The sequence below is a fragment of the Melopsittacus undulatus genome, chromosome 8 (assembly GCF_012275295.1).
Source record: "Melopsittacus undulatus isolate bMelUnd1 chromosome 8, bMelUnd1.mat.Z, whole genome shotgun sequence".
NCBI lineage: Eukaryota > Metazoa > Chordata > Aves > Psittaciformes > Psittaculidae > Melopsittacus > Melopsittacus undulatus.
Genome location: NC_047534.1, coordinates 11,197,056 through 11,223,489, shown reverse-complemented (window position 1 = coordinate 11,223,489; position 26,434 = coordinate 11,197,056). Strand labels below are relative to the sequence as shown.

The window sequence follows — 26,434 nt, the reverse complement described above, 5'->3', positions numbered from 1 at the left end:
GCATCCTGCCCCAGTGTCCACACCCTGCCCCACTAGTGCCCGGCATAAACCCTGCCCCCACCCAGCCCCACTGCCCACACCCTGTCCAACTGCCAGCCCTGCCCGCACCTGCTTATGCCCAGTCCCACCTGCCTGCACTCAGCCCACCCCTTGCCCACAAGCCCCTCACCCTGCCAAGGCCTTGTTCACCCTGCCCGCACTCTGCAAGATTCCTGCCAGCACCCTCAGTGCACTGCCTGCTCCCTGCCTTCACCGTGTTCCTGCTCACGCCTTGCCCGTACTGCTCCCTGCCCGCACGTCCATCTCAACGGCCACAGTGGTTCCCCTCTGCCTGCACCCAAGTAGCACAAACCCCGAGGAGCGGCACTAGCCCTGCGCTCCTCTGACCCAGCCGGCAGAGCCGCGGTCCCGGGCGGCGCGGAGGGGCTGAGGAGGGTCCCCATCGGGCGGGGCCGTGGGGTCCCGTGGGCAGGGCAGCGGCCGGTACCGGGGCTGGGGCTCGGGGGTGCCGCGGACGGGGGGTCCGTCGGGGCCCAGCAAAGACGGCGGCAGCCGCGGCGGGGGGAGCGCGGGGCGGGGCCGGGAGGGGCCGGGGCGGGGCCGGGACGAGCAGCGCGGAGCGGGGCGCGCACCCGCGATGACCATCGGCGGCCCCCGCGGCGGCACCCCCGCCTCGCGATGCCGTGCCTGCGCAAGGTGAGCCGGACCCGGACCCGGGCAGCGGGCACCGCGCAGGGACCCGGCACCGAGGGGACCCGGTACTGGGATAGTGGGGACCGGGTACCGCGGGGTCAGGGCGCTTGGACAACGGGGTCTGGGCACAAGCACCTTGGGGACTGGGTACCGACGGGACCGGGCATTGGTACCTTGGGGACCGGGTACTAAAGGGTCCGGGCGCTGGGACACTGGGGACCGCCTGTCGAGAGATCCGGCTGCTGAGATGGTGGGTACCGGGCACAGGCACTATGGGGCACCGGGTACCGAAGGGACCGGGTGCTGGGACTGTGGGTACCTGGCACTGAGGGGACCTTGGCACCGGCACTGGGAAACTGGGCATCGGGGACAGGGCACCCCCGGCGGCACGGGCGTCGGGATTTCCGGGGACCGGGGTCCAGCACCACTCAGTGCTCAGCGGGCACCGGGCACCGCCCCGCGGGGGGACACCGGCCGGCAGCTCCCATAGCTGCGTGCTCAGCCCCTGCCCGCCGGCCCAGGGCGCTGCCACAGTCCCGGCAGAGCTCGGTCCCCGAAACCGGGGCTCCCCAGTCCAGGGAAGACCCCGCAGCTCCGGCATTGCTCAGCCGTCGGGCTGCAGGGTGCCCGGGTCCGTCTGCGGGGTGCAGGGCTCTCCGTGCTCCAGGCACAGGGCGTCAGGGTCGGGGGGGGTGAATCCAGGCAGTGTCCAGGCCCAGTGCCCTGAGCAGGGGACTGAGCGTGGTGGGTGCTTGCCCGGCAGATGGAGCGGATGATCGTCAGCATGCAGGACCCCGACATGGGCGTCAAGATGAGGAACCAGCGCTTGCTCATCACTGTCATCCCCCACGCCATGACAGGTGGGACCCTCAATGGGGTGCCCCAAGCGGTGCTCGGGTGGGGAGGCATTGGGTGCTCCCTGAGGGGATCCCACGCAGCACCCAGCTCCCTGGGTGGACCCCAGCAGCACTCATCTCCGCAGCACCCCACAGTGCTCTTCCACCACAGCACTCTCCTCCCTGCACCCGCGGGTGCTCAGCACTGCAGCTGGGATCAATTATGCATCGGCTGAGCAGGGCGGGCGCTCGCTGGGGTGGGTGGCCCAGCATGTCCTTGGCAGGGCCCCCATCACCCTGTGTGACTCCCTTGGCACTCACCATAACGTGGTGCACAGCCCCAGAACCTGGGGGACCCCACTGCACCCTGCTAACACTGCCTCGGTCCCCAGGGAATGACATCGTTGAGTGGCTCATCCAGAAGTATGGAATCTCTGAGGAGGGTGAGTGCCCCGGCACACGCAGCCGGCACGGCAGGGGCTGCCAGGGCTGCCGAGCAGACGTGCAGCCCCACTGATGCTCCCCCAGAATCGCTGCACCTCGGCAACCTGATTGTGAAGCACGGCTACATTTACCCACTCAAGGACCCCCGCAGCCTGGTGCTGCGGGCAGATGAGTCGCCCTACCGCTTCCAGGTAGGGTCCTGCTGCAGCCACGGCCCTGGGGCTCCCCCTACCCGGCACTACGGCACGCATGGGGCAAACCTCAGCCTCTTCCTCCTCCCCTTGCAGACCCCCTATTTCTGGACCAGCACCAAGTGGCCAGCCACAGAGCTGGACTATGGTAGGTACCACCACATCACCTGCACCGGCATGGGCCGAGCCCCTTCCTGGCCTCCCTGAGGTGCTGCTGCTCCTCTTGCAGCCATTTACCTGGCCAAGAAGAACATCCGCAAGCAGGGTGACCTGATCGAGCACGAGAAGGTGAGCACTGCCCTCCTCACCTTGCAACAAGCGAGGGTGTCTCAGCTCACCCAGGAGCAGGGTCTCACCTGTGGGGCAACACCAATTCCCTGTGCTGGAGTGCCAATGGGACCCGGATCCAGGCATGGGGATGGGTGTCGTGCCATGCCTACCCAGGTGACACCAGCACTGCTGCTCCTCAGGACAACTACAACCTCCTGCACAAGCGGATCAACCACACGTGGGACTTTGTGGTGATGCAGGCACGGGAGCAGCTCCGGTGAGTTCGGGCACGGCACTGCTGCACCCTATGGAGCTGACAGGGATGGAGCACCCTTGGGTGATGATACAGGCAGGGTGCCAGCACCTCCCCATTGCCTTTGTATGGGCAGGGCGGCCAAGCAGCGGCGGAAGGGCGACCGCATCGTCATTGACTGTCAGGAGCAGGCATACTGGCTCGTCAACCGGCCCCCGGTGAGTACGAGATGGGGTAGCACTGAGGGCACGGGGGTGCTGCCAGGCCCCAGCACGATGCTCTTGTTGCAGCCGGGAGCCCCCAACGTGCTGGAGCAGGGCCCCGAGCGCAGGAACTGCCACACCACCCGTGTCCAGCTGGTGAGTGAGGGGCAGAGGGCACAGACACCCTGTGTGTTGGGGTGCTGAGCTGCCACCCCATAACACATCCCATCTGGGGTGTGAGCCCCAGCTCTGCTAACATCCACATGTCCAGCCTGTCCCTCTGCCGAGCTGGGGGTATCCATGTGTTTGCCTGTGTACCTGACACCCCTCTGTGCCAGCACCTCTGATCCCTGCAGTGTAGCTGAGGATCCCCAGCACCCCGGGTGCCAGCAGCCATCCCTGGATCCTTCCCTGTGTCATGGTCCCACTAACGCTGCCCCAGACACCCTCACCCCCCAGCTCATCCTCACTAACCACCCACTTTCTCTTCTCTGCGCCGTGTGCCGTGTCCTCTGCCCACGTAAGTGTCACTAACCCAGGGCTGGTGCCATGCCAGGGGGGTGGATGCTGGGGTTCACACCACAGACTGTGCTGGCTGAGCCAGAAGGGGTGCAGGGATGAGGCTGGGGTCACGAGGATGGGCTGTGGGGTGCTGGTGTGAGCAGGGGGGCTGGATGCCTGGGTTCTTGCCCAGGGTGGCAAGGGCAGTGCACAGTGTCCCAGCCCCACCATGCACTCGCCCAACCCTGTGCATCTCTTGCAGACCAAGAATATGGATTACTACAAGCGGGAGGTGAGTGGGGCAAGGGATGGAGGCTGCACCTGGGGGGCATGAGCTGCTGGCACCCCTGATGTGTCCCCTGTGCCTGGCCCCAGATCGAGTACTGCAGGAAGGCCATGGCCAGGACCAGGGTGAAATCTTCCATCTGCCTTGAGGGGTGAGTGGCTGGTGGCTGCCAGGTCCTTGCTGGAGTGATGGGAGCACCTGCACCCCTGCAGCCACAGCTCCCACACTGCCATCGCCCTCAGCAGGGAATGGAGCCAAGGCTCCGTGATCATCACAAAGCACATCCCCACCATGTCCCTGCCACTACCCCAAGGTGGCTGGGGCTGGTGGCAGCAGTGGCCGGTGGCCCTGGCCACCTCCAGCCACTGCTCCTGGCAGGTACATCAAGTTCAATGAGCAGTACGTGCCCCACGACCCCATCATGTCCGGCTGCCTGCCCAGCAACCCCTGGATCACTGACGACACCACTTACTGGGCCATGAATGCCCCCACGTAAGCATTCACATGGGGGCTGCCAGCCCCCAGCTCCTCAGTACCCTACCCTGCAGGATGAGGTGCTGGGTCATGCCCCACGAGGTGCTGCCCACAGGGTGCTGACCCCCACGAAGCTGCGTGTGGAGCGCTGGGGATTCAACTTCAGTGAGCTCCTTATGGACCCCCTGGGCCGGGCACAGCTCCTTGACTTCCTCAAGAAGGAGTTCAGTGGTGAGCACCCCCAGACCTGCACCCCAAACCTCCCATCCCATCCCAGCACCCCCAGAACCCACCACTATGTCCCAGTACCACCTAATCCACTGTCCCATCCTGACACCAAACCAACCCTTTGCTCTGTCCTGGCCTCCCCCATCCGATCTCCCCCTCCCAGCTAACCTGTCTCAGCACCCCTGTCCCAGCACCCCTATACCACTTCACACCAGCTAGCTCCATCCCAGGGGTGATTGCTGGGCCATGTGCCCAGTCACGATGGACTTTGGGGGTGCCCAGCACCACATCCCCATCCTCAACACTATGTCTCCCTCCCCAGCTGAGAACCTGAGCTTCTGGGAGGCGTGTGAGGAGCTGCGCTATGGGGAGCAGTCCCGCATCCCCGAGATTGTGGACTCCATCTACCAGTGAGTGCCAGTGGGGCAAGGTTGGGGGGGGGGGGAAGGTTTTGAAGGGGGTCAGGCCATCACAGTGCAGGGGCCGGGCACTCCCCAGGCAGTTCCTGGCTCCCGGGGCCACGCGCTGGGTAAACATCGACAGCAAGACCATGGAGCGGACACTGGAGGGCATCAAGACCCCCCACCGCTATGTGATGGACGATGCCCAGATGCACATCTACATGCTCATGAAGAAGGTGGGTGAGGGCAGGCAGGGCAGGCAGGGCAGGGCAGGATCCTGACACCTCTGCCCGCCCAGGACTCGTACCCGCGGTTCCTCAAGTCGGAGCTCTACAGGAACCTCCTGGCCGAGGCCGTCATCCCTCCGGAGACCAAGAAGCGGTGAGGGCAGTGCCGGCCCCGGGGCGGTGCTGGGGTGGTCGCTGCCAGCACTGACCCTGCTGTGCCCGCAGGGTCTTCCCCTTCATGCGCAAGCCGCGGCACTCCAGCCCCAGCCCGGCGCTGCTCCTGCCCGCGGCAGACCCCGAGGAGCGGAGCCGCGGCCCCGCGGCCGCCCCCGTCCCCGAGGAGGAGAGCTGAGAGTCCCGGACCCACCAGCACGGGAGCCCCCAGGCCCGGCAGCGCCCGGCGTGGCCGCAGACCCTGCCCAGCACCCCCGGCCCCGCCGCAGCACCGTGGGGCAGTAGCACTGAAGGAGAGAAGCCATAGACCCCCCCCGGTACCCTCTGCTCACATCCCTGCACCCTTCTCTTCCCCTTGGGGACCCCGCACCCTCCTCCCACCCCCCGGTACAAGACAATAAAGCCCTCATGGGCAAAGCTGTGGCTCCCATGGTTTTGGGGAGGGGTGACCAGCCACAGGCTGGTGGCAACGGGGCTTGATTGTGTCTTGTCTCCTGCCATGGGCTGGCAGCAACACCCTCCCCTGCCTGCAGCACCCAGCAAGGGTGCAGACCCCAGGCAGGGGGTACCCAGTCACGTGTGCCCATGGCACAGCCACCACCATGGCTCCACTTGTGCCAATGGGCAAAACCAGACCCATTGTCAACCTCACTGCCCTCCTGGCATGGCTGAGCCAGCACTTGGGGCACTCAGTCACCCTGGTGCACGCATGCACAGCCCATGGAGTAGGCAAAAAGGCCCTTTGTGTGGGGCCAGAAGTGCCAGGATCAGCAAACCCGGCTGCAATGGCGCTGCGGGCTGGCAGCTGAGCCTCTGCCTGCTCACAGCCCGTTAATCTGAGTACAGGCCAAGGATTGCCGTCAGGATTATTCTCTTCCCGGGAGCTGAGCCCCAGCTGTGCAGGATTAACGCTGGCAGTTACATAAAGGAGAGGGGGGCTCGTGCCCACCAGTGCTCAGCCTCAGACCCCAGCCCCTGCTGGGCATCCCCAGCCCGCACCCCAGCTAAGGAACAGCAGGGTGCTGGGAATGCTCAGGACTGCAGCATCCTTCCATGCCGCAGAGCTTGGGTCTGCTGGAGCAGGGGCCATTTCATGGCTCAACGCGGGGTCAGACAGAGGGACCTTGGTGCAGGAGAAGCTGCAGAAGCCTCGGTCACAGGATGGAGCTTGGGAGCTTGGTGCTGGCAGCCACTGGGCAGTGACAGATGGTCCCACGCTCCAGGAGACAGCGCCTGCCATGCAGCTCCCTCCGGCTTGATCCAAAGCCAAGCCCCAGCATGAGATTTTCATGCTGATGAACTGCAGCAGGGGTGTAAAACCAGGTCACAAGCCCCAGGCAGAAGGCAGGGTTATCTAACTCCAGCTTCCCTCCGCATGGTCCCTTCTGCCAGTCCATCATCTACCTGCAAGCAGGATAGGGCAGCAAGCAGTGGCTTGGGGCAGAGCCACAGCCAGCTCAGCCATCAAAGCATCACCAGAACACCTGGATCCATCCTGAAACAGGGAGTTTCTGCCTTGGGGAAGTCACTCAAAGGGCTGCCAGAACATCCCAAGTGTTGCATAACCTCAGCTGCCACACCAAAAGCAGGGCACCATTTACAAACAATGCAAAAGAGGGTTTATTGGAACCATTCAGTTAGACCAAGTCCTACAGGGCACAATTTGCAATAAGTTAAAGAACCAAACCAAACAGTCTTAGTGTTAAAAACCACACTAATACGTAACACAGTGATATATGCCATCATCACCCATCTGAGTTATTGAATCAAGGCACAAAGTCATTCATTAAATACTGCAAAGAAACAATTACACTGGGAAACAAGCTGGAAAAAGGACTTTTTTTGTTAAGAAGGTGCTGTTTTGGCACTGATGAGTTTAATTGAGCTGCCACAGGGAAATCTGTGTTTCCAGAGTATCTGGAAACATTAATGAACTTAAAGCCAGAAAAGCCCCCCCAAAGCCGAAAATCCATCTTTCCTGAAGCAACATTCAGTGTGCCTATGGGAAAGGTCAGGTCCAGGTAGGGATGGGAGGAGGAAGAGTGCCACTACAGTGCAAATGCAGTGAGCATACAGCCCGGGCACCTTGCTCCCTGCCCGGGGAATTTCAGTGGGATACAATCCGCATCCAACACTCAGATCAGACTGCACTCAGCCTGGGGCTCCCACAGCCATGCTCCTGGCTCTGCCCCTGAAGGACAGGCTGAACCCAGCTCTCACAACCCAGGATGTGCAGCACTGGCACAGCCCTCTGATCCCTGCAAAGCTGGCACAAGGACCTGTGGGGCTGCTGCACTTCAGATCTTTATTCTGCTGAGCAAAGAGGCAACTTAAGCTGGGGGACACAGCAGGAAAACATCCCTGCACCCCCAGGTTTCTGCAGGGAACAGCCTGGACAGAGAGAAACATAGGGAAAACCCACCGGTTTGAGTCCAGGGGGCTCTGAAGGTTTTGAGTGCTCTCCAGGGAGCATCCCCAGGTTCCTGCACAGCCAGGACTGCAGAGACCAGCAGCACTCACCCCACATGGCTCTCTTAACTGCCTGAGATATGGCTCACAGGGCAGAGGGAGCCAAGGCACCCTTTAGGCCAGCTGGAAGCAGGAAGTGAGTGTCCAGGCTGACCACTGATGCTGCAGCTTGTTTTGCTGCAGGACTGGGAGAGCTGAAGGGCCCATGTCTCAGAGCAGCTGATGTGGTGACTGCAGCTTTCCAGGGCTGAGCAGCCAATTCAGACCTTTCCTTCCAGGCTGTTGTTTCCACATTCCATACCAGATCCCACTAGGAAAAGCAAAGACACTGAGCCACAGAAGTCTCCAGGGGAGATGTCACCTTTACTCAGCAACCTGTTCCATTCCCTCAGGCTACCAGGCTGGACAGAAAGAACAGCACCCAGCTGACAGAGATCCTCACCCAGCATCACTTCAGTTCCAAGGGCATGGAGCTCTCTTTGGGGCTGTGCTGCAAAGAGAACTTGTGCTGTTTCCCCGTGCAGTCAGAGCTTGCCCACCTCCTGGCAGTGGGGAGAGTGCTTGGAGATGGCTCCTTAGCAGCTGCAAGGCTGAATGAGTACTTGTAGGGCAGCTGGCACTGCCTCTGGGGTACAGGGCTCCGACAGTGGCAAGCCCAGCTCCCAGGGAAGGTTAATATGCAATTCTACTCTGAAAATAAGGTCCTACATCCTCTGACACCTCAAAGCCAGCAAGAGAGGTCATGTCTGAACCAGCAGGGACGAGCCAGCCTGGGCTAAGGGTGGTTTTCATACCACTTATAATCAGATTTGAGGCAGGGAGGAACACTGATGAATGAATCAGGTGAGAGACCAGCTCCCTTTCTGTGTCACCAACACTGCACAGCCAGGCTGGAAAGGAAGCAGCAGAGGAGACAGACACAAGTAGGTTTGTGACTGCAGAGTAGGACACACAGGGCTGTTCTTAGGAGAACAGGCCATTTTCTAAGTAGAATGACAGTTTAACCTGCACTTTGCTGGCCTGGGTGACACCTCACCACCGCTGGGGTCTATCACTATGCACATCCCATGACTACCAAAGCAGGGGCCCAAATCCACGAGAGGGTGATTGCAAACCAACCTGCAGCCAAGCACCTCTCCCACGCCAGGAGAGCTGACTCAGAAAGGACACCTAACACCACAAACTGAAGCTCCACTTCTCACACAAGCACCCAAGGAATAATAAACTCTGGCATCCCCAGCAAGCACATGCTTTCCTCCAGACACAGGCTGAGTCAGCACAGTTCTGCGGGCACAGAAGGATCAAGGGGAAAGCCCTCTTCCCCGAGCTGACAGCACTTCAGTGGTCACCAAGCACTGAGGACATCAGCTCTGAGGACAGATGCACTGGCAGCTGCCCCCAAGGCCTGGACATACCCAGACACTGGGGGTGCTTCCCCACCAGCCACACTTTGGTTTGCAGATCAAGAAAGGCAGCTTCCCATTTGAATCCGTGATCTGGGTTTGCCAAGAGCACGGCTGCAGAGGAGAGGCAGTGTGGAGACACCTGGCCCTGGCCAGCCTCTCCCCCTCCCTCGGCCAGCTCACACTCGGCTCTGGAATCGCATCCTGTAGAGGCGGTCCCGGATGTACTGCTCGCTGTCCACAGCCACCTGGCTCAGCCAGATCACCCTGCTCCCAGACACATCCTCCTTCAGCTTACGCTTCATCAGGGACACCGTCCCTGGCTCCTCACTGGGCTGAGGGCCCCGCAGCAGCACATAGCAGGCGTGACGGCTCCGCTCGAACAGCAGGGCTGTAACACAGAGCAGAAGGAAGGCCCAGCCTCAGGTCTCTGTGCTCAGTGGCCACCAGACCCAACAGTATGCACCCAGAGTACAGGAGGTACCAGAAGTGTCTCCTGTGCCTCCTCACTGGACAGCTGGAAGGAGGGGACTTACCATCAAATGCAATTATTTGGTCTGTGCTATTGCGGAGCTCCAACAGGACATTAGTGTAGGAGGGGTGGAAAAGATAGAGCTTCTGGAGAGGAGCTTTGGATCTCTGCAAGAGGACACCATCAGGGCATGGACCCATAAATTATCACAGAGACACCACCAGCACAAGGCTCAGCTATTACTCAGAATACATCCAGTTACTTGCCCATGTCTGCCCAGCTTATCCTGTCTGATGCCACTAGAACTAGTGCTGGGATTCTGCTTACTGTTCAGTGCTCTCCCCACCCCAAGCTCCCTGTAAATAGTAGGTCTGTCTGCCACAGGCAGAAGACAGATTTTTGCCTTAGGGCTGGTTGAGTTAGCAGGGAAGCACAGGAAGCTCAGCTGGTGCTCAGGCATCTTCCAAGACACAACCTGTCACTAACACTGCCAGCCACTGCCCCAGAGAGCTGTTTATGACACAGCTGAGTTGTGCACTGAGGCTTGCCAGAGGCTGCCTTGGTGCACAGAGAGGATATTCACGCGGCCATGGCAGATCACTGAGTGGGGTACTGCCACCAGAGGCTCCTGGCCAAATAGCAGCAACCCCAGAGGTACCAAGCCAGCAGCCTCAGCCTCACCTAACAGTACCACACCAAGGCAGGGCTCTGGGCATCCAGTGACTTTGCTTGTAGAGCCACTAAGTCCCTTTACTCTATGTAGCCAGGCTGAGGATGACAAAAGGTGCTGCTACCACTACCAGCTGTTAGCAGGGACATTGCTGTGGACATTGTGAGGGCCCCACAGAGACCAGACCACATGCAGAGGTATGCCTGCTTGAAGCAGGCTGGACTAGTCAGAGCCCCCACACCCAGGGCAGAGGCTGCAGTGGTAGTGGCACAGACAAATGCAGATAGGAACACTGGGAGAAGCTCTGTCCCAAAGCCTGGAACAGCAACCATTCAGCAGCAGTACTCACTGTTTCATTTCCTGGCACCTGGTATTCACCCCAGATGAGGAAGGTGGACCGGTGATCAGCAGTAGGAAGTGTGGCTGGCCCAGGGCTCTCTGCTCTTGAGTTTAGCTTCAGGTTCCACTGGACTGTTCCAGATCCACTCTCAACAACCATAACCTAGCAGGGAAGAAAGAAAAGGAACTCATACCAAAGAGCACGGACAAACCATGAGAGAGAAATCGAGTTAGCTGTCTCCACCCCATACAGTCTATGGGAATAAGCATCTGAGACAAGGGAAGTTGATGAAATACTTGAAGCTGAGCATCACAGAGCTGTGAGAGCTGGGGCAGGCCACGTTAGAACAATGTCAAAGTTTTGTAGCTATTTCAAGGGGTTCAAAGCTCTTTCATTGAAGCCTCTTGCTGAAAAAAGAATTAAAGTGCCTGAGCCAGCTTCAATAACCTGTTGAAAGAGAACCTTTACCTGCCTAAAGTTTCCTAAAACCAGCCAGAGGGAACATTCCACCAGCTGTCCTCAACTCAATGCCTGCTCGAGCTGTGAGACGCAGAGAAAAGTGAAGCTAAAGGGAACAGATTTCAAACCTTCTTCCTGTTGGGTCCGATTTCACTCTCAAGGACAATACCAAGAACATCAGGTTTGTAGTAACCAAGCAGCGGCTCACTAAGGGAGAGAAAGAGAAGGGACAGATTATAACACACCCTGATGGCTTGGGCATACCTTACTCTTTCAGAGCAGCCTCTGTCCTCCCACAGCTCCCCTGGTAAATGACTTGATTGCTACCACATTAGGTTAGCCTGATATCACTCCAACCCTGAGCCCAGTCCTAGGCAAATCACAGCAGGCATAGAATGAAGAATCAAAGCTTTGGGTGCCTCCATTGTGAGGCAGCACCTGACATTTGCTAGCAGAGGACACAAAACACAGTAAGTATGGTCTAGATAAGCAGGCTCCTGTGTTTCAAATCAAAATGTATCTGCTAAGACTCTGCTGTTGCAGGGAACCTGGAAATGTCACATCCACCCCACACTGGTAACACTACCTCACAACACGGGACACGTTGAGAGTCCACAAAGTCTGCAGATTGTGTGCATTGATCAGCGTAGCCATGTCCGAGTTTACAACCAGGATGTTCTCCCGTGACTGCCCAGGAATTTTTGCCAGGTAATGGATGTCCCCAAAGCTGAACAAGGACAGAGAGATGATTATGCTTTCTAGACTGTGGATGGGTTTATTGGGGGGGTTTGTTTCTTGGCTTGGTTTGGCTTTTTTTCTCCCTGCACAGTAAATGCAAATAGGAAACCCCAGCCTGCTTTCTCTCCTTTCCTGTGAAACCCTGACCAAGCCACAAACACCAGCACTCTCCTTGAGCTTCAGATGTGCTCCTAGTCCAAAAGCCATGTAGCCAGGAAAGAACAAAGCCGTCTTGTCATGAATACCAGTACCCTCCACTCCACTAGCAACCAAAACAATCTCACACCTGAGAAGGGACAAGCGGTGCGTAGTGCTGTCAATGTTCTTCTCCCACTGAGGATCTTGCTGAAAGCTGGGAAGCTTAATTTCCATCCCAGTTGCTGCACTGTAGAGATCTTTCAGGGAATACGCATAGAGAGAGTTTTCTGTGCAAACAAAGCACGAATGAAGGAGATAAGTTGTTCTGCCCTTGCTCTGAACTCACCATTTTCCAGATCTGGCAGATCAACTGTATTTTTAGGACTTGCATCATAGACTTGTAGTGGTATTTTGAGACTCAAGCCTGCATTTGAATGCTTTTAACATCTTATCTGTTCATAATCCAAGTGTTCCACAGTAATCACTCGCTATAAATGACTACTTAAACCCTACATTCTCAACATTTTGTCAAATAAAACTACTACAGGGGGTAACAAACCTTAGCTTAAGCAGAAGCTACCTCTTCTCTTGGCCTTGAATAGCTCTTTTGCTAGGTGAAAGCATGACACAGCTTTTAAGAATGCAAAACACTCTTTCAGACAACTGTTTAGGAATCCCCATTTCACAGCTATAATTACTGCTTTCAGACTGAATTCACAAACAAAACTGTACCTGTATAGAAAAGAAAGTAGGAGGAGGAGACCAGGTTCAGCATGATATAACGAGGTTTCCCATCCACAGCCAGGCTTTCAGTGGAGCCAATCTGTTTGCCATTTTTTCCTGAATGGATGAATGTCTTAATCTACAGAGGGAAGGGATAAAAAAAATAAAAAAGGTTAAAGATTACAAAAAAGGTTACAGCACTGCTACTTCTCAAACCTGTTTCACAAAGCTTCTGAGCAGCTGGTACTGAATAGCAGCTGAATGGGAGCAGCATAGGCTGGGATGGAGGTTTGGGAGATGGGCATGAGTTAGATGATCCCTTTTTCAAGTTTGGAAGTCACTCTCAGCACATCCCCTTGCTGAGATTTTACTACCTCTGCCAATCACCTCCCCTGCAAGCTGGGACCACCCAACAGCAAGTCCCAGCTCTGCTAAGGACAGCAAAGAACTATTCAAGCCTACTGAACAGTGACAACGATGGAGAGGACCTAAAGGCGGAAACATACCAGCATATGGACACAGGGGAAACTTGGCTTCACATGGTAGCTCTGCTAAATATTTTAAGTGCCCTAATTTACTCCTCTTAAGGTTGACATGAATCTAAGGGGATAAAAGAGCTGACACGTTTCTTTATATTCTTTTAACAGGGTAACAGAATCCACTAAAAACATTTGACCCATGAGAATTAAGGCTAAAATGAGGATCAGATTCAAATGTCTGGGCAACAGTCATGGTCTGGGGAGAGAAATACACACTAGGGAAAAGACAAACATCAGACCCAGAGAAATGGCATTGTTCAGAGATGCTGAGTCAGGTAGGAACCCTCTGCTCCTTGAGAGGAAGGGATGGAAAAGAGAAGATCTGCTGCTCTGGAAGTGCATCTGGTGAGTCTGGCAGGTAAATAAGGAATAGTTTCCTGGGGAGAATGAAAGTCACATCTGTAGAGGGAGAGCAATGCATCCACCAGCTGTTCCCAGTCTCCTGCACTGGGAGGAGACACATACCAGCTCTTGTAGATCAGCTTCACCTTTACTCACAAGCCCTAGCTCAGCAGCTGTCCCAGGACAGCAACAGCCAAAGGTTTCATACAGCAAGTGCACGTACACACCACTTTACTCACTGCATTGCTTAATACCTCTATGTGCTGTTACAGGCAATGTATCCTGAAAAAATCTTGTATGTTCCTGGACATGTTAGCGTTGAAGCTTGCAGCAGGTAGAGGTCAATAAGCCTCTCAGAAAAAGCTGCCATCTAAACCCCTGCATACAGACCCCTCCCTGCACACCTCTCAAAGCTCTGCCATGTCAGGGAAGAGCAGTATAAAGTAATGTTCAGCTTCAGCCCCTCTTAGCAACAAAGCTAATTTACTCAAATTCTGAATCTGCCTTCCGACAAGGCTGCTTTCTTCCCAGCTGCAGAGCCCCACTCAAGCTCCTGACATTTTGCATGATTTCTCAAAAAAAGAACATATTTTTACTTAAGCTGACAGAGTGCTTGCCAAGTCCAGAGGAGGAAGGGATTTTGTACCAAGATAGCTAGAGAGGTTAACTGGAAAACAGATCAAAAGGCAGCTTGCAGAACAGAGACTACATTCAAACCTCTCTGGGCCACCGAAGGTTAATAAAATAAAAAGTCTTGAGATAGCTGGGATAGCAAAAACAAGGAAGAAAGAAAACAGAAGGGAACCATAGGAGTCAAGAGGATGGAATTTCTGATGACTCTGGCAACAATGCCTTGGACAGCAAAACCTTATTTGCTTATGGAGGACTCTTGTACGAGAACAAGGAGCTCCCACTCCTCCCAACAGACTTGCAGGGAACCTAACTTTTGTATGCTTTAAACAGGACAGATTGCACACGCAGATGATGCTGTACCACTCAATCACAGATAAAGATGTTCTAGCGCAAAAACACTTTTAGATACATGACTTTCGCCCTCTAAGAAATGGGAAATATGAAGGTAACACAACTGGCAGCTATTTCACTGACCCAAGTCAGAAGTAACCAGCACAGTGACACTAAGAGAGTTGTGCAAAGCTGACCACAGGCAGAGATAATGTGTCAGAAAAGGGAAGCGGTGGCACAAAAGCACTGGTTGTCAGCTGTGCTTTGATCTAAGAGCCAAACCTGTCAGAGTTTGTTCACTTCCACTTCTCTGAACAGAGTCCCAGAAAACTGCAAACTCATCTAGCCTAGGCTCATTCCACACACAGCCCAGGAACACACAGTGGAGAGCACTCTGAGAAAGGGCAGGGATTCCTGGCCCGCTTTTTTCCTTGTTTCTTTCTTTCTTTAACTGTAAATCACTTGCATTGATTTGGGAGTGTTTGGATTCATCTCTGTAGGGTGGGAAAGAACCTGTTCCAAACCCACAGAAAGCAGAGGTCTCTGGACACTCCCTCTTAGACTACAAGACTGAAATAAATAGCATTCCTGCCATGCCCTGTGGTCCAGCCACTGGGCTTATCACAGCTTCAGAGTGACATACCTTATCTCCTGTAGCAATGAAGATTATCAGGTCCTGAACTCCATCACTATCCACATCTGGAATCACTGCCACAGGAGTCAGCACAGTATAATTAGCTCCAAAATCACTGGAATGTCTCCACTGAATTTCCCCTAGAAGACAAGTTATTAGGAAACATTCACTACAAATGCACTTTAGGTTGAAAGACTTTTATTGCCCCTGCTCCTGGAAGTACTTTGCAGCAGCCAGCCATTTACAGTCCATCAACACCACAAACCAGTTACATTTATGCTCATCACAAGGTACTTCATTGCATTTCCACATTTCAAATGAGTCCCAATATCCACAATTTCAAGTTATATTGGAAAGTAATTCTAGCTGCCTGCACAAATGCACCCAAACATCCTGAGCCCAAGGACAGGTTTTCTTGTGCCTGAGGTTAACACATTTATCAGCATGTTCTTGGCACAGAGAATCCTTTTTTTTGTGATCCAAACCTTGCTGCTGTGTGTTTAAATCTGTACAGACGTTTGAATATCATAAAGCAGCTGAATTCTGACCACAGCACAAACTACTCCCCACAAGACCTTTGCTGCAACTTACCTCCCCTAGATGTTCCATGGTGATGCAACCAGCTGCAACTCCATTCACATCCCCCTCTCCCTCTTTTGAAGAACACACACAGCACGTTCAAACTTGTGTCTAAATAGATGTGGCAAAGATTCGGTTTCTAAATAACGGGCGGGGTGGGGGTTTCTCTTCAACAGCTCTAGGCCAGTTGAGTGGCTCTACTCCATATGCTGCTGGCCACTTTCCAGTCACTGCCCAGTGGAATTTGCAGTGGAATTTGGTGTGAGTGTGGGGAGACCACCGAGGGGGCTTCTTTTCAAGGAAGACTTAAGTGACTAACTAGGTGTTTAGAGGGGAAATGCTTCCCCTCCCCTTCAAACAGTATCACATACAGCAATTATCATTCAGGAATGCAACATAATAATCTTTGTCAGGAAAGCAGTTGTACTGAAGGCTAAGAATTACTACCTGACGCTGTCCGCAATAATTCAAGGCAGGCTGTATTTGCAGTAGGATTCCTTCAAAGCTGTTACTAAAACATTGGAAAAAAAACTTGGATTTTTTTATTATGACAACAGATGTGAAGAACAGTGCCCCTACCAAATCATGGGAAGGCAAGGAATTTTACCTCTGAAGAAAACAAAAAGGCAAAGGAGAACTGAAGTTTTAAATAACTGCATCCTGGGTTCAGCACAGTCCAAAGCCGCAACAGTAAGACCAGGCTGGTGATACATTTCAATGCATAAGGCTCTATTCTTTGCTGGTCAAACAGTGGATAAAGTTTGGAGGAGGCATCTTACTCTCTTAGAAGAGCAATCTGACTTAATTGAAACAGGTGAGATGGACTCAACACAAAGCACTTGAGAAGCTTTCATGCTCTAAGAGCACTAAGAAACCAGTCCCATCCTGTTCCATCAACTGGAGATAAGACTATTCTGTCTAACACCAAGGTGCTTCCTCAGAGCCCAAGCTCACAGCAGAAGCATGGCAACAGAAGGCAAGATGGAAATTAGACAAGTGCCTGGACAGTAAATCAAACCTGGGTGAAAGGGTTGGGTTTTTTTTGGTCCAGAAATAATAATAAAATTAGGATTCAGGAGGACTGAGTCCAGCTCTTGCTTCAAGCAGCCACAGAGGACTTCTCTCTGTCAGACATCCTCAAGGCTGGAGTTATGGTTTATTTAGTGATTCCTTGCACAGAGACAATTTCATACATCTGATCATCGTGGTCCACTTTCTGCCATACTCCTCAGAACTACTCACAGGGCTCTCACAATGCAGGCTGCTGGAGGACAAGGTGAAGAGAGAAGTTGCAACAAAAGACTTATTCCTGTCCTCTTCTTGACTCTGCTCCTGGCCCTGGCAGAGATGGAATACGCAGCTACACCAACTTTTGCTTTGACCTGGAATAGCTAATTTTAAACTCCTGTGTGTCAGTTTGCTTGTAAGATAAACATGCAGGAATGTTAGATGACCCACACAAACAGAAGCATGCAATCCTACACTTCTTGTATGCTCAGGTCACTTCTAACAATGAAGAAGACTTAACACAACTAGAATTGATACAGAAGTACTAGCTTTATCAGCATTTAAAGATGATCAAAACCCCATTAGATACTTTCAAATGATGATCTGCCTATCTTTCCTCCAATCTCCCTACAGGCAGAGGTTAGACAGCCTGAGAGCCCTGGAATCTCACCAATGCTCCACAATAATGAATCATTAACAGCTAAACATTGTTCTGGCTACTCTTTTTAGCACAATGTGATGTAAGTCAGATTTTGCCACTTTAGATACATTTAGCCTATTTAAATAGCTTATTTAGCTTATTTAAATACATTTTATTCTTTAGCTTATTTAAATACATTTTATTCTGGCCTCCCAACCCCCAGCCAAAGTCAACTACACTAAAAAACCCCTCTTAACCTACTTAACAGCATAAAAGTAACAAATACGTGAACTTCTGGGTTATTCACTTTTCTGTTTGAAGCAACTTTTAATCTCTTGCTTTTAATTTATTTACAGAATAAATACAGTAAATAAATTTTATTTACTGTATTGCTGTTGTGACCTGTGGCTTAGCCTGGTTCCTTCTCTCCAGGAGCTATTTCTTTATGTCTGTCTCTAGCTACATGTATTTGGCACCTACACTTTGACCTGAAAGCAACTGCTTCATTAATAGTCTAAATAACCTGTGCTAAAGGTTACTGATGAGGGAAACAGTGCTAAGATATCTCAGTTGCTACAGAAGCTTTTTAGCTATGTGTGTGTCTATGTATCCACACTGGAAATTAAAAGCTACAGTAGAACTTCCTCAGGCCTCTCATTGTTTCTCTCCCAGTTTTTGGAAAACAGGGTACAAGTGCCTCAATACCAGATAAAGGACAGGATCCTAGGACTGGTTCCAAGGGAAAACATGCATTTTTTTAGAGCCTCTGAAACAGTGACAACCAAAACAGAAATGTGTCTCAAGCTTCACTAGTGTGGAAGGTTCATTAAGATGATCACTGCCCCGTTCTGAGAGATGTACAGGCACTATTTACCCCCACCCTACATTAGACAAGTTGATGATGGATTTCTCCATCTACTGGTTCAGAAATGAAGGCTTTCAGAGGAACTATGCAAAATCCTGGACTACAGAAACAGCCTCATGAGTGTAAGTGTTCTCCTTGATGACTTTGAAATGATAAATCCCTAACACTCCTCTTGTCACAGCAGGCACTCCTAGCACACACACAAGTGACTGAGAAGCATTGCAGGTGCAACCCCTGACAGTATGAAGTAACATTCACAGTTAGTGACTGCTGCTTCTGTTTCAAAATCTGTTGAGATGTTGCTCTTACAATACAGCAGCTGGCACAAACCACCACAACAGAGTCCAGCCTTTGGAACAGAGAGGCTGAGAGAACAGGCGCTTCTCAGCAGCCCAGTGAATGGCTCTGGGAAGGATAATAAATACTCTGTGCCCATTGTTCATGTACCAGCAAGTCATGTCACGCTGGCGTCCCCAGCCGCAGAGGTCCCACAGTCAGCGGGCGAGGAAAGCAGGAGTACCACTCTCAGTATGGCAGTGGTACCCTGCTCACCACTCACCTGTGTGCAGGTCAACTGCTGTGAGAGACACTGGCTTCCCCACCACCAGGCATCCCAGGGCCTTAGGCCCCCCGAGCTGCTTGATGCCACACTCCAGCCACTCCACTTCCTCGGCAGCAGGCCTCTCCCACAGCGCACTCCCGTTGGTGCCAGATACAGCAGCAATGAAGGCACATGGAGAAGGCAGACCTGAGGAGGAGACATGTCAGAGGGAACACTACCTATACGCTCTACCTTTGCTGCTCCACACCACCCGAGAGCTGGGACTCACCCAGTCCCTCTCCACACCCGGATAACCCAGTTTTCTCTCCCAGACCCATAGCAGTCTCACTAATTAAAGCTAAAAGAGCAAAACCAGCCCTTGCTGCAAGGCTTTCTGTTTTTGAATCAGCTACCTTCATCCAGACAGGATCTGTTGAAGCTGCTGCTGCCATTGCTAGCTTTGAATGCAAAGACAACATCTTGCACTTTGTCTTCATTCACATCTTGTATGGCAAGAAACTGGTAGGCCACTGTAAAAAAGATCACAAGGCAGGCACTAGTGAGGATTGCTTCAACCAACAGCAAAGCTAGCTGGAGCAAAACAAATTCCTAGAGTCCTACTCACTGCCTCCATCTCTGACAGTGTAACCTCAGGACAAATTGTCTTTTGTATTAAAAAAAGCCATCCACATGAGTACTGAGGGCTGGAAGTTAGTGCCAAAGGATTTTTTAAGTTTGCTGTGCCCCAGAGGATTTGTCCTTTTTTGAGAGCCAACCAACCAGTCTGAACCATGTTGAACAAAGAACAGCTCTGGTCTTCGGGTGTGGTTACTATTTCTGAAATATAAAAGCCCCAAAACAAGCCCAAATCCAGTCCCAGATACTCCATGTTTCTCACTCAGCTAAAAGCAGCCTTTTTCAGCCCAGAGCAACAGAACTTGGATGTCTGCAGTAACACACAAAGCTCAATCCCGACCGGTGAGCACCACCTCTGTGTTTATAGCACAACCAGCACACACACACACTGCTTTCACAGAAGTAAATAGAGCCACCAGGGAGCAGTACCCAGGCTAAAGAGCCAACTAAAACAACTACAAATGTGTGCAACTTATAAAAAAACACAACAAGATGCAATTCTTCTCCCCTTCCTGTCAGCCATGGGGAAAAGTCAGAAAGTCATTTGGACAGAGGAAAAAATGCCTAATTGTCCCCAGACCTCAGCTCAAACTGCACGGAAACATCTTATAGACCAAACTTAAACAAAGTTCTATTCCTAGATGCACTTATTCAGCCTGCTACCTTGTTAGAGCTTCAGAGCAACATCTAATTTGTCCATTAGATCCTGTAAACACCTTCTGGAAGGCCACTCCAATTATGATGGGCCACTGCTTATTCAGGTCAGGTATTCACGCAGCTCTTGCTCCCAAGGGCAGCATCCCTGCAGGCCTGGCTCCAGATCATTATTAGATAGAGGTCCACAATTCAAACTCATGGCACATAAAGGACTATTGGTAGGTATTTATCCTGCTACAGCAAGCTCACCTGCATGGTTGTAGTTTCGGAACCATGTTCTTTCTGAAACTGGTCTCTCTGGGCAAGGAATGATAAAGGAGAAAGCAAACACAATGATGAGGCACAGAAATAATGAGATGAAGAAGGCGGCAGTGCGCCAGCGGGACAGCCGGGACAGCTGCGATGACTGCTTGTTCACTATTCTTCTCTCCACAGAGTTCTCATGGTTCTCTTGAACTTTTACATCCTCAGTCTTCAGAGGGTGGATCTCAGCTTCTGGGTCTTTGTTATCCATCACAGCTCATTCATAGGTATCCTGACACCCTTCTTTCCCCTCACCTACAGTAATGGAAAGAGCAGTTAAAATAGATTTTGGAATATATTAAAAAAACAACCAACCCAAAATATTCTGTTACTACCTGATATTCACACTGAAAATACTCAACGGGAGGTGAGAAAATCAGCGTATTGTTGCAGAGCTGGATATAAAACACTGCTGGTACCGGAGGTCTCCCACACAAAGCAATGGAGAGAGACTGTGGGATGCAGGAAGGGCACAATTTCTTCTTCAGAAGAGGAAATCAGCTCTACTAGACCCAGACAAAGAAGGCTACAGCCTCTAAGCAGAAAGGACTGACTGGTCTGTAGGTCTTCCTCAAGAAAAACACATCAAAACCTCCTTTTGCTGCAAAGACCTCTTGTGTGTCCATCTGACTCCCAGATGGAGAGGTGAAAGGAAACACTCATGACCTTTATACCCCAACATAAGGCTGTTTCCTACTGCAATGAGCACTTGAGCTTCCCCAGGAGACAGGGAGAGAAACAAACACCAGCATATTCTGTAAGGAACAACCCAAAGCTATTCAACACCTTCTCAGAACAGAAACCATTTGGTAAGTTTAGCAACCCAGCCCTGAAAAAAGCAAGAGTGATTTTCCTTCCTCCCTGGAGGAAAAGGAGGCACAAATTGAGACTAAAATCAGGCAAATTTGATTTCATCAGAATGGAAGAAGAGCTAACAACTGCTATTTTAACTTGTCCTGCTGTAAGTCATAACCTTGAGCTACAAGATCCACCTTATAAAAAAGAGGGGTGGGAAAAAAATACCCTGGTCATTTACAGAAGCCCGTAATCCATCACCCAAACAACAATGCTAATGGATGTTGATAGTGCTTCCTTCAAAAAATAGCAGAAGGGAAGAAATACAGAATAACACATTTTAGTAGCCTGGAAAAAGCTGCATGGCAGTGTCATAAAAAGTTATATCAGAGCAAATAAACACAGCAACTGAGCCAATTTTCCATGACTGCCCCAGCAGTCACGTGCCTGCATTATCCACTGGAGCAATTTACTTCTCCAGCAGAAAACAGCTTAAACTCAGCACCGACACAATGCAGCGAGCCTGGGTTTTCAACTCCAACAACAACAGAGCTTGTTGCATCACATGTTTCATGCCCAAGCTCATTTACAGGTTCAAAGAAACAAGATGAGAGGCACCCCTGGGAGGCCAGGTTCCTTCAGGCAGCTGCGGCTGCACTGGGGGGGGCCTCACCTCCTGAGGTTGTCCCTGTCCCACCACAGGGAAGAGCTGCAGAGGCCTCTTCTCTTCTGGGTACAAATCACAGTGGGGCCAGACCTACAGCAAGGCAGAAGTTGAGTGCCTGGGGCAAGCAGGGCAGCCTGGAATGATGCTGTCAGTCCTGCAGCTAACCTCAAATGTTTGCTGGACTTAAAAGGCTGGAGTCACAGAGCACTTACTCCAACCTAAGTACCCTGGCATCTATTCTACAACAGCACATCGAGTACAAGATCTCGCTCCAGACAATTTAATTCAAGCAGAACAGTACCATGCAAATGCAATCAAATCAATAATATAGAAGCTGTATCTTATCCCAAAGATCTTGCTCTGAAAACCTCATCTGCCCTTCACATCAGTCTACCAGCAACACAAAAGACACCTTCATGAGTTGGCTGTTTGCAGACCAACTGCAGGCACCTGACAGGGGTAGGAAAGCTCCAGATGGAAAGGGGAAGGAACAGTCATGCATCCAGCCTTCCCCCTGACCTGGCCACTGTGCTGGCGAGCCAAGCACCAGACCTGCAGCAGGTTCAAGGTACAAGGCTCTATGCACAGGCCAAGCAAATGATTTACCAGAACAGAGCAACCACTGCTGCAGCGATGGGGGACAGCAGCAGGAATGGGTTAGTGACCTCCCTTGCCATGAGGCAGATGGCTCCTGTGCCTCTGGCATGCCTGTCTCCAGGAGCAGGCAAAGGTGGATCTTCTTGAACACAGTGGTAATCAGTGTCCTGCAGCAGGGCTCAAGCACAACACCACCGGCCTCTCCAGCTCCCCAGGATGGAGCCAGGGAACCTCCAGGGCACAGCCGAGTGCTTCCAGCTCCTATGCAACTCCCCAAGAAGACCCAAAGCTGGGCTTCTCCCCACTTAGTCCAAAAGGAACACCATCCTAACGTTGTATGGAAGGTCTATTTTTATGACCAATCACACCATTGTCATCTAGACTGGGTTGAGAACAATAAAAAAGTGGTAATTATCCTGACAGCCCCAGCAATTCCTCTTCTTTTGCAGCAATGACCCTCAGAGCCACGGACTACAAAAAGCCCTCAAAGCATTTAAAGCAATTCTTTATGTCTTCTTTCAAGGTTTGAATAATGCCCTCTGCGCCCCTGCCAGAGCAGAGGCAGTGCCAGAACAATGACCACAAAGGTCAATGGCAAAGATTCAAACAATGCAGGAAATCCCATTGCTCGCACTTGCAAAGTACATGCTGGCAGCATGTGAAATGGTCTGAGCTCTGAACAACAAAGAAGTCTGGTAATCAGTTTAATTGAAGACAAGCAGAAAATGGTAGTGTGCGTTTCAGATTGTTTTACTGTCCTCTAGCAGCCAGCATTTTGTCTCCTGCTGGTAGAGGACACAAAATAATTCACTGGGAAGTTTAAGCCATGCAGGCACCTTGCAAGGCAATAAGCAGTGACAGGATCTTGTGCTGCTGCATTATGAACACATGCTGCATGCACTAGGTCTCACATCTATCTGGGGATGGGAGGCATTACCATGAGAAAACATGAGAGAAAGACTTCACAGGAAAGAACTAGAAACCACATGTGAGACCCAAACTGAACCCACTGCAGTAGAGCCAGGGTCTGCATCCCACACCACTTCATCTGCTGGTGTGAGTGCTTCCATCACTCCCTAAGCTCTAATGGCTACTCTCCCCAGCAACTGGATGAGCTAAAAGCAGTCCCTGATCAAAGCCAAGAAGAAACAAACATCCTTTCCTGTCCCACAGCAACAATGCTGTGCACAGGACAGACACAGCTTTACTCACCTTCACAGGGACTGACTTTCCTCTTCTCCTTGAAGCTACAGCGCAGATTTACAGATCTGATCTCAACCAAACCAGTGAAACTTGTGCAGCAAGCAGTTCACACCAAGCCACAGCTACATCCAAGAGACAAACTATCATTACCAGTCAGCTAGAGCTGCCTGACAAGCACAGAGAACCACAAGCAGTCAGGTGTATGAAGCCTGGTGACAGAAACCATATTAAGTATCAGAGTGATGGAAGGTTTAACTCATTTTCCACCCCTAAAATACCAAACCCTGGCATCTGTAATCTCACTCCTTCCTGGAAAATTCCTAGTAATATACCATAACCGAGGTTTGATGTTCAGTATGTTTATATTTTTCACAGAATGATGAATTCAGTTTCTGACTGGCCATTTTAGGAACCCAAACACAGCATCTGGCTGGCCTAGCTCTTGTGTTTGTTTGTTTTAAACACCTTCCAGGTTTCCTCCCTGTCAGCCAAAAACCGTTGAGGCCCCAAGCTGCAATTAATATTGATGAAACGACTTCCAAGTTTTGCTTTGAATAAGATGCAACATTCCTTTCACAGCTCCTTCCACAAGCAGACTGTTCAGTTTTGATCCCATGTATGGCACGGCTCTGCAGCAAAGTCACTGGGCTGTCACCTGCAGCAACATGCAGACATTGTTGGATCATTTTTCCCTTTTCGGCAGTTCCGTTTCCACTTACATCAGGGTCCAGCCAAGAGGAAATAACACCTAAGGTTTCCCACAGAGGAAGAGATTTTCCTTTCCAAATACACTCACACTCTGCACACAAGCTTCTCATTTGGCTGGGTCATCTGCAGCTCACCACTCTTTCTCAATATAAACTTACAGCACAGGCTGGAAGGGAGAACTCCCTTGAGGAGACCACCTCCTTCCAATGCTGGGTACCTCTGCTCCTGCTTGTGTCCACACAGCCTTTGTAGGACACTGTAACCCAGACCACACAAAGGCAATGCAGGCACCCAGCTCAGAGAAACACATTCTGCTGCTGCAGTTGCTCTTTGCCCTCCCCTCACTGCTGCTGTTTTGCCTCTGTTAACATGTGTCTTTCCAAAACATCAAATTCTTAAATGGCACATAACCATCTGATGCCACAGAGAATTCACAGCACAAGTTAGAAAATCCTCAGAGCATAACCAAATATCACCTTAGAATGTGATACATTTGCCATTTGTAGGAGAAAAGTTCTGTTTCCCAGGGCAGTTTTCACTGGAGACAGGGATTCAAGTAGAGAAACTTGATCTGTTTAGCAAAGACCAAAACACGATCCAGTAAGTTCCCAAGAGAGCAATGGGAAAAGCAAAACTCTAAGATGAAGAACATGATTAGAGCCACAAAGCTACATGGAACTAATTATAGTGTAGGCCAGCAATAACAACCAGCAGAAACATGTGCCATTTATCATCCTGGAAGTTACAAGCTTTGCTGGATCCAGGCCACTCACCCTCACTGACTGTTGCAGATCCCTTGCATCAACCCCAAGAGTAGTAGTTAGCGAGCTGTTTGAATCTCTCATGTTAGAGACATACCCACCTCACCCACGGGGCTCCCTGGCCTGCGACAGAAGCACAGAGACTTCTCCACAACACCAGAGAGATCTCAGTGCTGGAAAACCCTTGAGAAGAGGCTATGGTCATTTCATGTGGGTTTATTATAAGACAGAAAGACAGTACATTTAAGTGGAACGCTTGTTCCACAGGTCACAAACACCATGCTGCCCGCTGGGTCCTGCACAGCCTAACGAGGTTTAGGGCAGGATGAAACGCTGGTCTTCCTCCAGCCTCTGCTGTTCTTTGTCAGCTACATCCAAAAGAAACCTCTCTTCTCCCCCCAGAGATGGATTTTTTTCTTCTCTCTTACACACATTCACAGAGGAAACCTCATTCATTCACAAGCCATTCCACCTGCACACCCAACACCCAGCCTGCAGAACCTCCTGGCTTCCAGCCTCCACCGCAGAGTGCTGGCTCCGGTCACACCGAGCTTTTTGCTTTCCAAAATAAGGGAAAAAGGGTGGAAATGAGATTATAATTCAACATATTAAAGCATTTTTCTTTCTGCGAGAAACATTCCAATTCACATCTGCAAACGAGCCACTGAGGCAGAACGAAAAGGGTACTTGAACCCTGTCCAGGAAGGGTGTTGAAGGCTGGAGGTTGCTCGGTAGAGATGAGGCGTGTCTCATGTTTCTGTTTGTCTGAACACAGAACCACACGCACAGCACTGTGCGAGCGCATCTCCGCAGACCTCCTACGCAGCCCATCCACCCGGGATCAACCAGCTCTGAACCAGCTCCGGCAGAGCCCCTGCCTCTTGCAAAAGGGATTAAATTCTTCCCAAGGCTTCTCGATATGGCTTTAGGCCAGTTCTTGAGCTGCTGAAGACGGGCAGCAAACACCCCACACACCCCCAGCTCACAGGCACGGGCACCGGGCTGGGACAAGTTCATCGGGGAGGGCTGAGCGCCGCGGTGCTTCACGGAGGGGTGGCGGTGCCTTCCCCAGCTCTGAGCTACGCCTCGGCGCGGGTACCGCCGGTGGAACGGCTGCTGCACCCTGCACCCGCCCCGTTGGAGCCGGTACCCTGCCTCTACAGGTTCCCCTGCAGTGCCGGAGGGGCGGCTCGGAGCCATGCCCGGGCCTTCGGGCCGTCCCGAAGCTCCCCTCGCCCGCCCCCCCGCCGGTAGCCGGGGAGGCCCCATGGCGGCCGAGCCGCACCAGCAGCGAAGCTTGACCCCCGCCCTGCTGCGCTCCACACTCACCCCGTGCGCGCCGCCACCGCCGTCACTTCCTCCTCCGGCGGAGGAAGTGACGCCAGGAGGCACCTGCCCAGTTC

At 52.1% G+C, this 26,434-nt stretch overlaps 2 protein-coding genes across 3 annotated transcripts; one reads left to right on the top strand and one right to left on the bottom strand.

The window, feature by feature from the left end:
• Nucleotides 1-628: 628 nt before the first annotated feature.
• On the top strand, nucleotides 629-5,578 carry RGS11 (regulator of G protein signaling 11). Its single transcript, XM_034065412.1, has 17 exons — nucleotides 629-696; nucleotides 1,457-1,553; nucleotides 1,922-1,972; nucleotides 2,058-2,164; nucleotides 2,261-2,312; nucleotides 2,394-2,452; nucleotides 2,635-2,711; nucleotides 2,824-2,905; nucleotides 2,978-3,046; nucleotides 3,654-3,683; nucleotides 3,767-3,828; nucleotides 4,056-4,169; nucleotides 4,267-4,382; nucleotides 4,702-4,789; nucleotides 4,878-5,016; nucleotides 5,079-5,161; nucleotides 5,233-5,578. The coding sequence occupies exons 1-17, from the start codon at nucleotides 679-681 to the stop codon at nucleotides 5,357-5,359; spliced, it is 1,371 nt and encodes a 456-aa protein (XP_033921303.1). The 5' UTR covers nucleotides 629-678; the 3' UTR covers nucleotides 5,360-5,578.
• A 1,199-nt stretch (nucleotides 5,579-6,777) lies between these two features.
• On the bottom strand, nucleotides 6,778-26,407 carry FAM234A (family with sequence similarity 234 member A). Of its 2 annotated transcripts, none has more exons than XM_031052072.2 (12): nucleotides 26,361-26,407; nucleotides 20,247-20,555; nucleotides 19,118-19,234; nucleotides 18,723-18,911; nucleotides 15,081-15,211; nucleotides 12,603-12,732; nucleotides 12,019-12,157; nucleotides 11,581-11,721; nucleotides 11,123-11,201; nucleotides 10,545-10,697; nucleotides 9,590-9,692; nucleotides 6,778-9,444 (listed from the first exon to the last, which is right to left on the bottom strand). In XM_031052072.2, the coding sequence occupies exons 2-12, from the start codon at nucleotides 20,509-20,511 to the stop codon at nucleotides 9,233-9,235; spliced, it is 1,659 nt and encodes a 552-aa protein (XP_030907932.2). In that variant the 5' UTR covers nucleotides 20,512-20,555; nucleotides 26,361-26,407; the 3' UTR covers nucleotides 6,778-9,232. The 2 variants fall into 2 exon arrangements, with proteins under 2 accessions (XP_030907932.2, XP_012985408.2); XM_013129954.3 differs by lacking the exon at nucleotides 26,361-26,407 and adding an exon at nucleotides 23,572-23,761.
• Between the last annotated feature and the right edge of the window lie 27 nt (nucleotides 26,408-26,434).

Bases quoted from the DNA above. Each gene is read 5' to 3' on its own strand.
- RGS11 (XM_034065412.1), top strand. The intron at 1,554-1,921 runs GTGGGACCCTCA...CTCGGTCCCCAG, and splicing joins CATCCCCCACGCCATGACAG to GGAATGACATCGTTGAGTGG. The intron at 2,712-2,823 runs GTGAGTTCGGGC...TTGTATGGGCAG, and splicing joins CAGGCACGGGAGCAGCTCCG to GGCGGCCAAGCAGCGGCGGA.
- FAM234A (XM_031052072.2), bottom strand. From the start codon at position 20,511: ATGGATAACAAAGACCCAGAAGCTGAGATCCACCCTCTGAAGACTGAG. The intron at 12,733-15,080 runs GTATGTCACTCT...TTCCCTCTGTAG, and splicing joins TCATTGCTACAGGAGATAAG to ATTAAGACATTCATCCATTC. The intron at 10,698-11,122 runs GTTTGAAATCTG...CTTCCCTGCTAG, and splicing joins TCGGACCCAACAGGAAGAAG to GTTATGGTTGTTGAGAGTGG.